Here is a 17,518-nt window from a genome sequence, read left to right on the forward strand (position 1 = left end):
TCCTGGTATTTAATTTTAAATATTAGACATGGGGCATTGTGGTAGTCAATGTCCTCATGTCTCGTATCTCTCAGAATTTTACTTGCTGGGTCAGTCAGCTGCTTCAAGAAAAGTGTGCCAGATTTGGATGTGACAAAAACTGAGGTTCACCCGTGTACATATTGGCACAGACGTTATAAAGCCATGACAATTGGAAATTAAAGAAGACAAGATGGAAATGTTGCTGTCCAGGTAAAATTCCCCATTTTTAAAAGCCCCACAACCCCACACTTTAAGGGCATCGACGGAGTAAAACTGGAATTAGAATTACCAAGTACACCCATCATATTAAATTTGTTGAGATGAGAACAATAAATACATTATCAATCCCAAATTTCAAAAGATGATTTTATTTTTAAGGTGGGTGGTAAAAGGTATGGGCAGGCCTCAACTTAAAATAAATAACCTTATGTGTGTATAATAAACAAAATTATAATGGTAAACGCTATTTAAAACTGGTTTATTGACCCAATTCCAAGCGATATGTCACATGTCATTGGAATTCCGCATTGGACATTCTATCGGAAAAATATATTATTAATGACTGTTTCTCTATTCCGTGTTCTATCATTATTATACTCAATGAAGATATAAATTTACCTAACAACTGGTCAGTGAATCCATCAATGTATGATCCATTTATTATTTTATTATCTACCGGTACCTGGAATGTTTACAAAAGCAGCTTACTGAACCGGTTATGAATAATCAGCAAGCATGTTTTATCCAAATTACCGTTAAATGTGCTAATTAGGCTACTCCGATTATTAACCACGTGGCTGATTCTCACTAAGGACTAAGGTATGGCTGTTGTAGCCGACAAGCAAGTTGATTGACTACTTAATTAACATGTAATAATTAACCCGATGAAATTTAGCCGATAGTAGATTGATTTATGATACCATAGTGGCCGGTTCATTGTTTTACCAATCGGCTAGATTAAACATCAATCGGCTAAAGCCGACAAAAAACAGCCAATTAAGAACACTGTTATCAAGCTTATATTATTAGTTTAAGGTATTGATGTGAGGTATTAGAAGCAGAGTTACTTTGTATTAAAGTCTTGGTCAATCAAATTCCTCATTAGCCTAAGTAGAATGGTTAGCACACGAGCACTGTATCATAAGGTCTGTCACCGAGTCAACTGGCGTGGTTTCGATTCACCATGACAAGGAGTAGGGTCGCCTGTCAAACCTCGTGGGATTTCTCGGGTTTCCTCCCACTGCTGTAGACCCCTACGCGTAAGCGAATTATTGAAATAAAATTGAACCAAGTGTTAGTCCCGAAATGACCTAGTTTGTGTTAGTGGATGTTAAACCCAATTTCTCTCTCTGCTCATCATTAAGACATTCGCATAACTAACATCAACACCCAAGTCTGAACATACTAAATTAATGAATGAAATGGGGTTTAACGTCCTACCCTAAATCAATAAGAAGTCAAGTTATTGTGTTCAAAAAGGTGAGACAGACATCGAAGTGGGTCATCTACATAACATCAAGTTTGAACATATTACAGTTAGACACAGAGATATTTACGTCGCAAAATCTTGACCAATGAACTTACTTGTCGCTGCTTAGCTTAAACAAAAAAGCTAAGTAAAGGCTCTAGGTCAATTAGAAGCAGATATATCCCAAGAGGTGTCACGGACAGGCAGATGAACCCATTTTAAAAGACAATATTGTTGTCAGCCATTATCACATATGTGATAGAACTGATTAAACACATTCCAAATATAATTTGAACACAGAGATCATTGCTATGATAGATGCGTAATTGAAGTGACAAAAAGAAAACATGAGTTATCCTTCTATATAATGACTGAAGTAACGAGCGATAACAGATACACAGTCAAATTTCTGCTCATTGATATTTCCTTGGAAGATGACAAGTTGTTATGAGACTGTGAGAGGATATCTGACAATTCAAAAGAAATAGCCTGTACATTCCCTTGTTTTTATTCATTCTATACTTAATAAAAACATGGTAATGCACAGACTTTTAATTCTATATCGTCTTACTACCACAACTCACAAATTCAAGCATTAACAAAGAATACATTTAATAATTTATTGTACAAGTGGACATTATAACCAGTTTATAACATCCGGCTAGGTAAAAGATGGGGACAATGAAAGAAAAATTTTTTTTTACAGAAGTTACAATATATTTTTCTAATTGACATTCATTGCTGAAGCAGAGAAAATACATTAAACATTACAACAATATACAACAAATGAAGTTTCTAAACACTGCATATGTACAATACTGTCGTAAGTCTAATTAATACAATAATTTATAGTTAACTTAAAATGTGAATAACTATTTTGAAATACCTCAAATATGGACAATTTCTGTGAATTATTACTGTTCAAAGAAACTGTCCATATCTATTTAAAAGAAAAAATGTGTGTTTGCGTCATTTTGATCATAAAACTTTTGTAGCAATCGTGGTATTCATGTGTGTAACACGCCTACCGCTTTTTACTATTACAATTTACATGAAATATTAATATCATACATTATAAACATAGAAAGATATTTGATTAATAAGTCCAAACATTTCAATATTTAATTAACAGATCAATTAGAAAACAATGGTAAAGATTAATTTATTTTGTTTTTGTGTTTTAGAAATGAAAATAAAATTATATCGATATAATTTTTTTTATTATATACTTTTAATACTTGGCACTGTATCATTATTTACAGTAAATTATCTGTCATAAAAAGTATTCAACAATCTTCCTATCACGAAAATCCTCTTTAAATCTAAGTAAATGGTGAACTGTACACAAGCACATTCAAGTGTCTTTATACAATGGCTACGTACATGTATGTATATTAAAAATTTCTCCAAACTGTTCTCTGTTAGTAGGGAAAACGAAACAAAACTGTCTCTAATCACCGTCTTTACTCAGCGACTACAACATTATGTCAGTCACTGAATGAACATATATATTTCTATGATACTATAACACCTCACAAGAAATAATCTGGTGTTCTGCGTGTTACGTGTGGTTCACCACGACGAGGAGCAGGATCAAATTGTAAGCTGAATTAAAATATAAAAATAAATATAAATCAGTTTATTTCTACAAAGACAAGTTTGTACGTATCTAATTTCAAAATATACTTAACCATACAGGCTAAAATCTGCCTATTGCAGGTCTTTTTATTTTACCTCTGAAATGTTATCTAAATTATTAATTAGACATTAATTAACTTATCCACACCATAATCAACTCTCAATGCCATCACTAGCCTACGATATTAAGTGGATTGGAATACATTTTTGGAAAAATAATTAAACATAAAAATGGATAATCGAGACTTTGGTTTTTTTATCATACCGACTTCAGTAATTATGATCAAGACTAGTATAAAATTCAATAGCTAATATCTCAGTTCAGAATAATGCCCCTTTTATTAATAACAGTTATAAGTTTATCTACAATTCCTGTACCATTACAACCAATATGCATGAACGACCAATCCTCTGCAGATCATCAACTGATTATTATCTCGACAGAGGATCAACCGTTCTTCCGTAGAGAATCACAAGTATCTAATTCAAATAGAAAACATATCTAAATAGGTAAAACTTGGGTGGGGGGAAGGAAAGAATTTCATAAAGGAATTTAGAAACCTTTGGGGGGAGGGGGAGGATTCAGAGGCATTGGTCAATTGATCACATGCACAACATATCGAATGTTGCTGTACGTTTAAGTTATGTACAAGCGGTAAATCGAAACCAGGCCTTGACAGACCTTACGATTAAACATGCACATTTGAACCAGTTAGCCAACCAACCCCCCTATATATACATGAACAAAATTAATAATTCAATAAAATATTGATATACTTACAAAGAATATTTAAGAGCATCATCCAATTCCATTATAGCAGCTTGATTGCCACATCTATAGCAATAATTAGGAGCACTAAATATAGTTACCACATTTCTATCATGACACCAATTGTAACCCTGTAAATGGAACAATAACTTCAATAGATAGATAAGAGAGTGAAATGAGGTTTAACATACACTCAACACACACTAGGTTATTTCCGGACTAACATGGTTCAATTTTGTTTCATTAGTGTGCTTGTGCATAGGGGTCTTTGCTGTGGGAGGAAACCGGAGACCAAGAGAAAACCCACAAGGTTGGACAGACGACCCTACTCCAGTCTCGGTCATCCAGAACCTCCTAGTCTTCAAAATACGGAGGGTCTGGGACCGTTCTCAATATTTGACGAAAAGTTCCATTGCCCATGTGTAACCGGGAGTTTGGTTTTACGTGTGGTTGATTATCCCGTATTTTTCGCTAAGTCAAGTAAGAGTTGCACCCCTTCCCACAATTCTTGCATTATTATAAACAAACATGAATCGTGATGACGAATTAGGGTTACTGGTGAAAGAAATTTTACAATAAATTTTTTTACAGTGTTTGATATTGAACTAGCAATGCAATCAAATGGATTTTCTGGAATGGCATTCTTAAAAAAATTAATTTCATGGACGAAAAACATCTTGGTTTAGGACTAGTTACCTTTGTTTATAATGTGAAAGACTTGATAATCGAGCCAATGACCTAATATTTTCAAATGTGGACAACGGATCGTAGAATATTTTTCTGGATGATAGAGACTACCCTACTCCTTGTCACATGCAAGCAGTGAATCGAAACCATGCCACTTGACTCAATGACAGACCTTATGATCTAACGTGTGCACATCATAAACAATTAGGCCCCCCCCCCTCTTACTTCAATAGATAAAAAAACAATACTATAATTCATTTATGTAGGTCATAATAACAAGACAGAACCACTCCCTTTAAACAGATACATTACAAGTTTATCAAAAGCAACTACAAAATAGGTAAAGATAAACCACAAGATAAACTCATTATTCACTGACTCATTCGATCAAAAATAGCAACATGTATAAGCACATTTCTAGGTTATCAATTAGTCAATACTACGGAATCAACACATAAGCTTTCGATTAACAGATTTTATATACAATTAGTAGTGCAGTAAGGATAGTTTAAAATCCAACTTGGGCAACTGCATTGCAAATTATCATGCAAATAAAGATTCTGATAGTATTCAGCCATTATGTCATTAATTATATTCAGCTGTAATGTTGAAAAAGGAATGGGCATTGCTACTCTGAAAATTATAATACATATGGTAGAATTACACATGGCAGTGAGTCGATTAGTGACGGTAAAATATGATTTGTGTTCTACTCAATCAAATTAACATTCTTTTTTTTTTTAACAAAATCATAACTGACCTCCATAACAAGCTGATGTGCCCTAGAAACTAAAGTTAACCCATTACTGTGATTAAATGTCTCTGATATATCTTGACCAAAGGTGTAGCCAGCACCTCGAGGAGAAATACCCCAGCCTCCACGATCATCTGGATCAGACCACAATAAGTCACACATTGGACCCTGACAAGTAAAAAGAAACATACATGTAAGCACTGTAAAATTCTAACCCAGTTATCTACATCTAAATTTTAATAATTTACTCCTGCGACCATTTTGGTTAGTCTGATTTTTCAGACATTGCCATAAGACCAAATATTGTTACATTTTCAGGAGGATCTACACACAAGGCTGCCAATTTATAATAGATATATAATTTTGTGCTTGATCCACTGCACCAAGTTCAACAGAGTTTCTAGGAAACAAGACTTGTAATATTCAACTGTCAAAATGATCTTTTTTCCTGCTCCAGGTACAAATAAATAATGTTTTACCTCGTGTGGAACCTCTTGAAGTCTATCTAAGGCTCGTATATGATCTAGTGTGTCTATTGATGGTGATAACCCACCATGTAAACAAAATATCTGAAATATAATTATCAATCAATATCATTAATAAGGTTTTATGTGATGAGGGGGAAACCGGAGAACAGGGGAAAAAAAACTTGGGCTCGAAACCAAACCACTTGACTCAATGCCTAACCCTAATGATCTAATGTAAAAGCGAACCTATTTCTATTCTATTAGACCACTTGACTTCCTGTTTGAAATCAAGTACATATGAAAGCAGGTGCTCACATTGATGCAAAGGTCAATTTCCCTGTAGGTAGGTGATCTCATTAGTTTCAATGGAAAGTTACAAATTATTTTTATTTCATCATGAAGCATGTGTCAAGACAGATTCTCATTCTGAATATTGAATGTTTTAACCTACCTGTTGATCTACAAGAGCAGTTAAAGGAAGATAATCAAACAAATCTGTAAAATATTTCCATACATTAGCATTGCCATATTTCCGTAAACATTCATCATAGAAGCCGTAAACTTGTGTAATTTGTCTGCTTTCATGATTTCCTCTAAGTATTGTTATTCTATCCTTATACCTAACCTGAAAAAAAAAAAAAACATTTTATCATCATTATACTATGTATTTTCAATATATTACATTAAATATGAAAGTAGGTCAATTCAGTGTATTATCTTAATGAACATAAATTGGCAATAATTAATCACAGGGCATGGCACCATTAATTTCTGGATGATAGTTTGAGATCAAATTAAAAAACTGCAAAGGTGAAAACAAAATTGTAATTTGTTAAGAAGAAACACAATTCTTCTGATGGCTTATTTTCATGGAATGGATTTGTCTTTATTCGATTTTTTTTATTGATATCCTAATACATCTTGTGGTTGTATCAAATAGACAAATCTAAACCTTTGTGATACAGTATACATGTAGATAATGTAGGTACATGTACATTAGAGAATAAATCTCAAAATTATTTCTAGTGATATATTTGGATAAAACTTAAAGTATTTTAAGACCTGAAAATGTAGACTAATCTATGTATTTTTTAATTCAATGAAGAGGTACTACAAATCAATCTATATTATATTTTCATACCTTTAGAGCGACTAGAAGTGACACTGTTTCTACTGAATAATAACCTCTATCTACATAATCACCCATAAATAAATAATTGGTATCTGGAGATTTGCCACCAATTCTAAACAATTCCATCAAATCATGGAACTGTCCATGAACATCTCCACATACTGTAACAGGACATTTTACTTCTTGAACATTGGACTCTTTAGATAAGATGTCCTTTGCCTACAATGTAAAAATATATCAGCATGCAGTTAATTTTTAACTTTTTTATGTATTTAATTTATAAATCTACAAACCAAGATTTGGTTTAATTAGACCATCTGATCCACAGTTTTCGTGCACAAAAACGACTTTAACTTTAAACCTTAGAGGAAATTTGCCCGTCTTGTCACAGCACCATTATCATTGTAATAAATAGGTAAAGCTCAATGACCTTGTGTCACTCATCTTTTACAATAAGTTATAAGCTTATATATAGGAAATGATTTTATTTGTAATATGATAGATTGTAAATGATTCTGACTATTGAGCAACACTAGAAAAGTAGAATACACTAAAGACATTTGTATGAATAAATACAGACAATAATCATATTCAAATTCAAAATGTACAATGCACAAAAACTAAGTTTGCATGTTTAGATCTTATTTCAAACATGAAATCTAATGTATAAATCTAGAACTTAACATGAATCAGTCATCACAACGATTTTTGTGATGCCATCAGGCAATGTAATTCATGTGATAAATCATAATGAAATGTCCCATTCAATAATTAACCCGACAAATTTTGAACAGTTAAAATTATGAATTTTTAACGAAATTTCGACTGTATTCTATAGATTTATAACTCAAGAGGAAGTATATATACATAATAGCCAAGCTGGACTCTTAAAATAACAAGAATGTAAAACAAAACTTTGTAAGAATGTCTTTTCGGTTACTATATAAAAGTATTAAAAGTCCATGTTGACAGTAAAGACGTAATGGAAAAGACAAAAATACAAAGTCATTAATGTGACTAGTTGTCTAAATATCATTGGAAACCATAAAGTAGAAGTCATTCAGTAATATAATTTTAACAAAATACCTTTGTTTTATTTATCCCGATACAGACCTTTCAATTTTAAAAGATTTTCAACACCACAGTTGGGAATGAGCAGTTTTACCATGTAACAACAGTACGGATTAATATTTACGAGTATCCATGTAATCAGTGATATACATATATTCATTTTGAATAAAATTTAGTAAAAGTTTACGATCAATTGTTTGCGAAATAATCTCAAATGTCATTGTCTTCAGTTAATATTTTTGTTGCCAAACTCAAACAATCTAAAGAACCATGGACTGTATATAGATGGACAGGCAATGTGTCCCGTTGGTTGGTTTCTCTGCCGCCAGCATGAGACACAACAAGATCTCAATGTCATCGGCAAATCAAGCGATGTGATTTTTGACATTGCAGGATTTTATACAGATTTATTTCTCAAACTCCTCCTTAGAATTTACGATATTCTTATAGTTACATGGTAATTTTTCAACCTAATAAGTATTCCTATCCAGTAGTGACAAATTTCTCCAGTTTAGAACATTGAAATTTCCAAATAGTTGAAAATTGTGAAATGATCGATTTCAATATTTTTGTAGTTTTTGTAAGCATTTTGGTTTTGCTTAATACTCCAAATTCCCGCATGTGTGAAGGATTTTAAAATTATGAAAATAAAGTTCAGGTATAATACTGTCCGGAATGATGATCAATTGTGCAGTTCTTAAGTAAAAAATTGAATGGAGTTATTTTACTGTTTTAGTGGGGTTGTTTTTAAGGAAAACTCAACATTTTTGTTTCGGATTCACATGGGCGCGTCCGAAGTAAACAAAAACGATGTGTTGATACATTTACACCCCAATCATCAGTAAGCCTAGTAGTCTATCTTGTATGGTTTGCAAAAAAACAAAAAGGAGTAGGCCTAGCGGGGAGGTAAATTTATTTCAGTCACTGTTATCCAGTCTATTTTTTGCTGCGGCATAGAATTCTAAAGGCTTCGTGGACATTGCCTGTCCATTTTTCTACACGGTCCATAATAGAACCATGGACTGATGTGTGGTTTCCCTGTTCAGTCATCATTCATCTGTCAAACGCCAACCCATCAAAAAAAAAAAAAGAAAAGGAAAATGCCAACGCATGTTTTCCATCGAAGGTGGCTGCCTGGGGATTTATTCCAGCAAACAAGATTTATAAACATGGGTATCGGGTGCACTAATGCGGTTATTCTAATATGCTCTGTTTCTTACCTTTTCGCAGAGGATTTTTACTTGATTTTCTGATAGTTGCTTGCATTCGTTCAATTGTTCGATCCATTGATCCAGCTCCTTAGCAGCTGTTCGATCTTCCACCATCATCAGGACGACTATTTTCTATTGCTTATTCCTGTTAATGAAAAATGGTGTTTCTATTTTATCGGCGGAAACATAAAAATAACGAAATACCTACACGACAGCGCAGACCAATTTAACACTTTGAATGTAAAATGGCCGCCGATATACTTGCTAAATTCTATGACGTCATAAGAACATGCACATACAAATTTTCTACAAGTTTCCTGCCTTATGTGGGCGATTTTATACTGCCAGAAGTTTGTAAAGCTGTAAAAGGAAGTGTGAAAATGTATAAAAATGAATATAAATGTTAAATATCCGCAATCATTGTCCAATATTAGAATTAAGTAATCAATAATAGTTACCTTACCGGCAAAACTATACAAACAGTTGCGCCCTCTATCGATGACCCAGATATTCAGCTTCCGGGTCATGATCGGCCTTTTCCGGTTTGAAGCCACATCGATGGCTGCGATAAATACCAGGGGATAGAGAAACCCATCTTAATCCTCAAAAACTAATATCATCATGGCTCAAGAACAGATGACATTGAGGGGTACTCTCACCGGGCACGGTGGATGGGTTACCCAAATCGCTACAAACCCAGGGTTTCCCGATACATTACTGTCTGCATCAAGAGGTGACTATCCTTTTCACATGTTTATGTTTCTTAGTCAAGCTCAATCGCTAGGTTCCTTAAATTACACATACCCAATAAGTAATAATGAAAAATGTACATAATCGTCTAGTGGTACCATCTGTCAGACAAGACTGAATTTACTACAAGGAAACGACAGGAAAATAATCGGTTTTGATTCCTTCAATTTGATATTTATTACACTAAGTTAGTACTAGGCTTAGTCAGTAGTTAACACAGACCAGCTAAATGAAATGGCCTCGGCCTACATACACCTGAAGATTTATGGACATGGACCAGTAAGTACTGGTGAGGCGTACAGTCTTTGTTTCAAATCAACCCATCTTGTTACAACAGATCTGACCACATATTTGTGAAGCAAAAATCTGTCATAATAAATTATTTAATCCATTCCATGAAACCCACATCAATTTAAGGTCATGAAATTTTTGATTGATTAAAACATGACTGTTGCAGAAACTTTTAGCTTACAGAAACCCACCAATCTGATTAAAACACAGATCCTTTCGTTCGTTTCTGGAGTTTTACGTCCACTTCCACCAGACACAGATACTATTTCGTTTCATTTTTTAAAGTTTGGGTGTTCAATCCCTGCATTGGCCGAGAAAGTTCATCCAGATTTTTCAGCACGGAGGGCCTGACAAGGACAGCTGTCTGGTTTTTTGGATGTGTTGTAAAACCGAGGTCCTGTATACACATTGTTGTAGTGCTTGCAAAAGATCCCTTGTCAGTTGGAATTTGATATAAGAGTAGGCTGTAGTGCCGCTGTCTGGGCAAAATTTCCCTCATAGCACACTGTCTAAAGACACTGAAGTAATAATACTGTGAGATCCTTTAAGGCATTAGCCTATATAATTTAATTATTTATTTCAGACAAAACCCTTATTTTATGGAAACTAACTAAAGATGAGACCAACTATGGTATTCCACAAAAAAGCTTGATTGGACATAGTCACTTTGTAAGTGATGTTGTCTTGTCATCAGATGGTCAGTTTGCTCTTTCTGCATCATGGGATTCTGAACTGAGATTGTGGGATCTTATGGAGTAAGTTTTGAGCTACTTATATTAAATATGAATATACATATAATGTATACTGATACATCGATATAAACTTATTACCCTTATTTTTTTAACCCTTTACTTCTAGTGCTCCATGGAGCACTCTAAACTGCCATGGTCGCATGAACAGCAGTAGTGTCCCAAGAACTAGTATACAGAGAACTATTTCAATGAAGTGGGTGGTCAATCTGTTTTGGAATTTGCAATATTTTTCTATAATTTTTTCATAGAACCCTGGATAATTAAAATTAACATGTCAAAACTCTTAAAGGGTCAAGTCCAGGGAATATAAGGGGTATCCCATCACAGCTGCTAAACGATATAGGTGCGAATCAAATATTAATTTGATTAGCAGAAAGTTATCAAATTTAAGGGAGTCTGCAAATCAAGTTTCTTGTCCCATATTAAGCGTGATTTATCGTTCCACTGCGTATGGACATTTTAATCCCCTTGATGTCGGTTGACTAGATTAAAAGTAGTCAAAGATTAGTCAATAAACTAATTGTAAGCTAACCTTTTAACAGTCATTCAGTTAACAATCGTAAGTAATTAGTACAAATTACAAACGTTAAATTTGATAATCCCGTAAATATTCAAGCTCAATAATTATTTTACAAAACAATAACTTTTCTCTGTAACCTTTTCCCTTCATAAGAATTGACCACATTTTCTCATCTGGCACCCCGTTATGCCATCACATTTGTATTCAAAACACGATATGCTACAGAACATAAAGCTATTCGTAGTTTAAGGGAATGAAAGTCGCCCATACACACATAAACATTAGTTATATACCGGTAGAAATTATGGCCATTAGAGATCATTCAATACAATACCATGATAATTTACTTATTTGCTATTCCATCAAGAGGAACTGCTAATCAATTTTCAGATTGATTAGCACTTTTTTTAAACATCCAATAATTGCTAACCCTTTTTTTATTTTATCATATACCCTGGTCAAGTCATAATAAAGAAATGTTGAAATATTACATGTACTCTTACTCACCTTGTTTAAAAAAAAAATGAGGGGGTTGTATAAATTCCAAAACAATGTTTGATCACAATAAATTGCGTTTTGCTGTTTTACTACACACAGCAAACTGTACTAACAATATGAATCAATGAATTATGCGTGCTACAAACCCCACAAGCTACATCGAATGGGTAATTAATCCTGTTGGGATTAAGGTGTGGCATGCGACTTGATTAGAATAGCCTGTCAATAAGTCCTCTCTATTGATTTCTTCTGCTTTACTGTTATTGTTCCTATTTATATATGTTCGATATTATTATATCATGGTGTATTTATTACAGGGGTAAAACTACTCGAAGATTCGTTGGGCACGAGAAGGATGTTCTTAGTGTAGCTTTTTCTGCTGATAACAGGCAGATTGTTTCAGCTTCCAGAGACAAGACAATTAAATTATGGAATACCCTTGGAGTATGTAAATACACCATCCAGGTAAAAATATAACTTTAACTTAAAATTCCAGTAGGTTTACCTTGACCATATTTTTAGTCTTTAAATTTATCAACGATTCACCCCCCCCCCCCTCTCTCTCTCTCTCTCTCCCCCCCCCCCCACCTTCCCCCCTCCCCCCAAGAGAACAAACAAAATAATTCAGTGGCTCCATTTTCATTGTCCACTCATGGTAAAAATATTAAAATCTCTTAAAAAAGGCTAGGGGAATAGATCTCCAAAATACTTGAAATTGAGCCTGTAAGTTGTGTGAAAAAATACAATTATTTCTTTGTGTTGATAGATCTCTTATTTCTTCCAAAATCACTTTTGTCCATGTATCCATAGTGACAAGATAATGTTCCTGGTTAGATTCATTCTTTATACCATGTCTGATGTCATTTGTAATATGTTGTATTTTCAGGAAGATACTCACAAAGATTGGGTTTCATGTGTCCGATTTTCTCCCAACTCCAACAACCCAATAATTGTGTCCTCTGGATGGGATCGAGTTGTTAAGGTAAACAGTTTGTTTTTTTATGCACTATTCTTACCACTCTCGAACCACATTTTGAAAGCAGGGAGACTTAAAATTGGTTGTCCGTTCATTTGTTGTCCATTACACCTTTTGGAACACAAGAACTTCTCTTCTAATTGAGGTAGAATGTTCAAAGTTAATGACTTCTGTATGATGAACTGACTAGTAAACATTAGCCATATAAAATGACAATAAAGAATGGTTTGTGGCTGATATTTTTATAAGACATTTGTGAACAAAATATATTGCATACCGGACGAGTAGTTCTGTTCATGGGAAGAAAAAAGATCTATTGATTTTTCCAAGAATTTGCTTTAACTTAGACATGATTTGATTATTTTGGTTATTTGTATTTCAGGTATGGAATTTGACCAACTGTAAGTTGAAAACTAACCACTATGGACATAAACAATTTTTGAATGTTGTTACTGTATCACCTGATGGTTCACTTTGTGCCTCAGGAGGAAAAGTGAGTATTTTACATAGTTTTATTTATCTCGGTCTTATTCATGTATTCAGTGGAAATTGTTATTTGAACAAAATGGATTTAAACAGGTGTAATGTATCCAAAAGATTTAGAGGTCCTATTTTTAGGATTGTTGGGGAGGGATGTGAACAAGAATGAACATTTTTTGTCCGTCTGCTATTGGAAAAGAAGAAAACTTGCTAGTATCTTTGAGTGATAAATAAAAAGAGAACAAGAAATAAAACAATTTATATCTCAAAGCTTTAGTTCAACTTATTAAATATTTGCGTAAACAGTGGTGTATAAACCCTTGGATATTAAATTTAGTTCAGGGGGCTTTTGACATGGTTTGTGAATCCAGACGCATTACAAAAAGACATTAATTACATTTAAATATTTTAATCTTCTGTTCTAGCTCAAGCAATTTTATGTTTTGTTTTTTTATATGCCCACATAGAAATGGTGGACGTATATTGCCGTCTGTCCGTCCGTCCATCGTCCACAATTTCTTGTGAATGCTCTAACGCCAAAGTTATCATCCTATCTTTCTGAAATTTATATGCATTATTTAAATTAATGAAACAAAGAAGCCTATTGAATTTCAGCAATTTCTGTTTATTATGTCTAGAGTTATGGCCCTTGTTTCACTTTATTGAACCTTGTGAACGTTCTAATGCCAAAAGTTATCACCCAAGTCTATTTAATTTCAATAATTTCTGTTCATTACGTCTAGAGTTATAGCCCTTGGTTCACTTTATTGAACCTTGTGAACGCTCTAACGCCAAAAGTTATAATCCGATCTTTCTGAAATTTATATGTATTATTTTAATGAGTGAAACGAAGAAGCTTATTGAATTTCAGCAATTTCTGATTATTATGTCTAGAGTTATGGCCCTTGTTTCACTTTATTGAACCTTGTGAACGCTCTAACACCAAAAGTTATCTGCCGATCTGTATGAAATTTACATGCATCATTTAAATTAGTAAAGAGAAGAATCCTATTGAATTTCAGCAATTTCCGTTTATTACTTCTAGATTTATTGCCCTTGTTTAACTTTGTTCAACTTTGTTAATGCTCGTTGATGAAAGTTATCATCCGATATGTATGAAATTTATATGCATCATTTCAATTTGTGAAACAGAGGTCTATTGAATTTCAGCAATTTCCGTCAATAATTTCTAGAGTTATGGCGGTTGTGAACCTTGTGAATGTTTGAATGACAAACGTGATCATCTGATCTGTATGAAATTTATATGTATTATTTAAATAAGTTAAACGAAAAAGCCTGTCAAATTTTAACAAGGTCTGTAGATTACTTCCAGAGTTCAGGCCCTTGTTTCAGTTTGTAGACCCTTGTGAACCCGCAAACGGCAAAAATTATAATCTGACCTGTATGGAACTGTCTTGTAAAGGCCCCCAATTACCTACAAAGGAATAAATATGTGACAACCCTTGTCGACCGCTCAGACGATTTAGCTGCTGTGGGCGTATGTTTCGTTGCCTGGCAACCTATCATTTAATTAAAGGGGCACTATGGACGATTAGATAAAAAGCTGACAGTTCTCACTATAATAGTTAAAAACTAGATAATGTAAAGGGAATATGCTGAAAATTTTAGTGAAATTGCTCCAATCTGAACCAAGATATTAATGTTTGAATTTTAGGCCTAGCCTCGGTCATCATTACTAAAGTCGGTACAATAAAAAACATAGTCTCGTTTATCCATTTTTGGATTAAATCATCAATGAGCATTGAGCAGCAAATCGGATTCAAATCCAGTAAAAGTCTGACACATAAGATGGCATCGAGAGTTGATTATGGTCCGTTCATGTTAATAAATGTCTAATTAATAGCTTAGGCAACACAAATAAAATAAGTTGTTTCTCGGGCACCACCCGCACGCAAAATTGGTTGCGCGTGCAGCCTATTTATTAGTCTTGATGAAAAATAAAAAATATGTAACGCCCGCCCGAACATCGATAAGCAAGTCATAAAAAGAATATGCCGCATGTATCTACATGCCCCATACGTGAATATCCATTCAAATGTATTAAACTGATTCAGATGTACGGGTCTTTTTTATTTATATCGAAAGAACCTCCATTTTTGTATCACGTGATTTTAATTACCTCCCCTTGTGAACTAGAATTTGATTCGTGTTAAACATCGAAAGTCATTGACAACAATGCAATGTATTTCAATCATTCGATCTTAATCGGCTCATTATTGCCGGCTTCAGTCGGTCCATGTTTGAAAAAATCCTACGTATAAAACAATGAATCGTAGAACAGGTTAATTATTATAACTTGTGGCTACGAATACGATACGATGATAGTCACCATACCTTAGTCAGAATCTGGGTCATTAGCACATTTAACGGTAGTTTTGATAATCCGGAAAATAATAATTGGATTACACATTTGATGGTGTTACTGACGAGTTGTTAGTTAAATTTAAATAGTCATTCGATATAAACCCCAGATAGAACACCGAATATCCTGAGAAACACATTTATTCCCGAATCCCGATGACACGTGACATGCATTGGTTGGAATTAGGTCAATCATTATAAACCAGCGATACTAGATTTAGATCGAAGTGTCGTTTACCGTGATGATTATTTTTGATACACATGCTGACAGAGGCTTACTCTTTAAAATATTGTCGTTATTATGGACGGTTATTAATAGTCGTACGGAATTTTATTTTAAACCAATTTCAATTATGTTTGTCACCATTACCGTTAGTAAGCTACATTACGTGAATTAAATATGGAAAATTATTTTCCTTTCAGTCAGTGTTCAGTGTTTGAGTTGACTTGATTTTTGGGTTTATGTTCTAAGTATGTACAATATATAACTGAAAGCAAAACCGTAGACAAGTAATGACTTTCTCATTAAAAAAAAAAAATACAAGGCCGCCCTCCCGCCCCAACAATTTTCAACAATAGGCAAATTTTATTTTGCACCATCCTCTAGCCAGAAATGAGGTAAAAAAAAAAATAAACCGCCCTCCCCCCCTACAGTTTCAGCTGTCAGTTGCCCGAGAAACAAGACATTTATTTTGTGTAGCCTTATATAACATAATTGGATTAATAATTTTTTCTTATAGGATTCTCAAGCTATGTTGTGGGATCTTAATGAAGGAAAACATTTGTACACATTGGATGGTGGTGATTGTATCAACACTATGACCTTCAGTCCAAACCGATACTGGCTCTGTGCTGCTACCGGTCCTTCCATCAAAATCTGGGTATGTTTATTGTAGTTATCTCTCTTGAATTGTGTCCATGGACGTTTTGTTTTTGCTGCTTTGTCTTTATTCTGCATAAAACATAAAAATAAAAAAAGGAATTAGCAACATTTCGGCTATAAGTTTGTATTTGTACTCATGTTTTATTCATTTGTATCAAATTTGTCCCAAAAATTTAATTTTGCAGGATCTCGAAGGAAAGATCATCGTTGATGAATTGAAGCCAGAATTAATATCTGGTCAAGGTGGTGTTCCCCAATGTCTATCATTAGCCTGGTCTCCAGATGGACAAACTTTATTTGCTGGTTACTCTGATAAAGTAATCAGAGTGTGGCAGGTATCTCTTACTGCACGCTGAAAATAAGAGAAAAATAAAGTAAATAAAATATTGGAAGAGTATTCCGTGTTGTTTTTTTTTTGGCCCCCACCTTTCGAAGAAAGCCGCCAGCCGCGGACTATTAAAATGGGTTTGTCTGTACGTCCCTGTCTGTCACACTTTTTGGGACACAATAACTCTTTCTAATTGAGATAAAATGTTCAAACCTGGTGTAGGTGTTTATTAGGTCAATACCTTGGAGTTCGAAGATTAGCATTTTCTGCTTAGGGTAAGCAGAGATAAGCACTTTGATTGGTTGATACTCTGGGACACGATAACTTTAGTTCTAATTAAGTGAGAGTGATGAAACTACAGTTTCATAACATCAATACCTTGACTAAGTTCGATAATGAGCATTTTCTGCTCGGGGTAAGCAGAGCAATAAGCAATTTGA

General features: G+C 33.9%; 2 protein-coding genes across 3 annotated transcripts; one reads left to right on the forward strand and one right to left on the reverse strand.

The window, feature by feature from the left end:
* Positions 1 to 2,095: 2,095 nt before the first annotated feature.
* Positions 2,096 to 9,766, reverse strand: LOC126812525 (serine/threonine-protein phosphatase 2A catalytic subunit beta isoform). 2 transcript variants are annotated; one of them, XM_050538977.2, is made up of 8 exons: positions 9,682 to 9,766; positions 9,228 to 9,363; positions 6,946 to 7,155; positions 6,256 to 6,429; positions 5,817 to 5,906; positions 5,344 to 5,505; positions 3,909 to 4,027; positions 2,096 to 3,094 (listed from the first exon to the last, which is right to left on the reverse strand). In XM_050538977.2, exons 2-8 carry the CDS (start codon positions 9,333 to 9,335, stop codon positions 3,022 to 3,024), a joined length of 936 nt encoding a protein of 311 aa, XP_050394934.1. In that variant the 5' UTR covers positions 9,336 to 9,363; positions 9,682 to 9,766; the 3' UTR covers positions 2,096 to 3,021. The 2 variants fall into 2 exon arrangements, with proteins under 2 accessions (XP_050394934.1, XP_050394935.1); XM_050538978.2 differs by having other exon boundaries at positions 9,677 to 9,764.
* Positions 9,741 to 17,147, forward strand: LOC126812524 (guanine nucleotide-binding protein subunit beta-2-like 1). Its single transcript, XM_050538975.2, has 7 exons — positions 9,741 to 9,951; positions 10,843 to 11,014; positions 12,347 to 12,494; positions 12,916 to 13,011; positions 13,388 to 13,498; positions 16,608 to 16,748; positions 16,936 to 17,147. The coding sequence occupies exons 1-7, from the start codon at positions 9,840 to 9,842 to the stop codon at positions 17,104 to 17,106; spliced, it is 951 nt and encodes a 316-aa protein (XP_050394932.1). The 5' UTR covers positions 9,741 to 9,839; the 3' UTR covers positions 17,107 to 17,147.
* The last annotated feature ends 371 nt before the right edge of the window (positions 17,148 to 17,518 follow it).

This window comes from Patella vulgata, chromosome 2, assembly GCF_932274485.2.
Source record: "Patella vulgata chromosome 2, xgPatVulg1.2, whole genome shotgun sequence".
Lineage (NCBI taxonomy): Eukaryota > Metazoa > Mollusca > Gastropoda > Patellidae > Patella > Patella vulgata.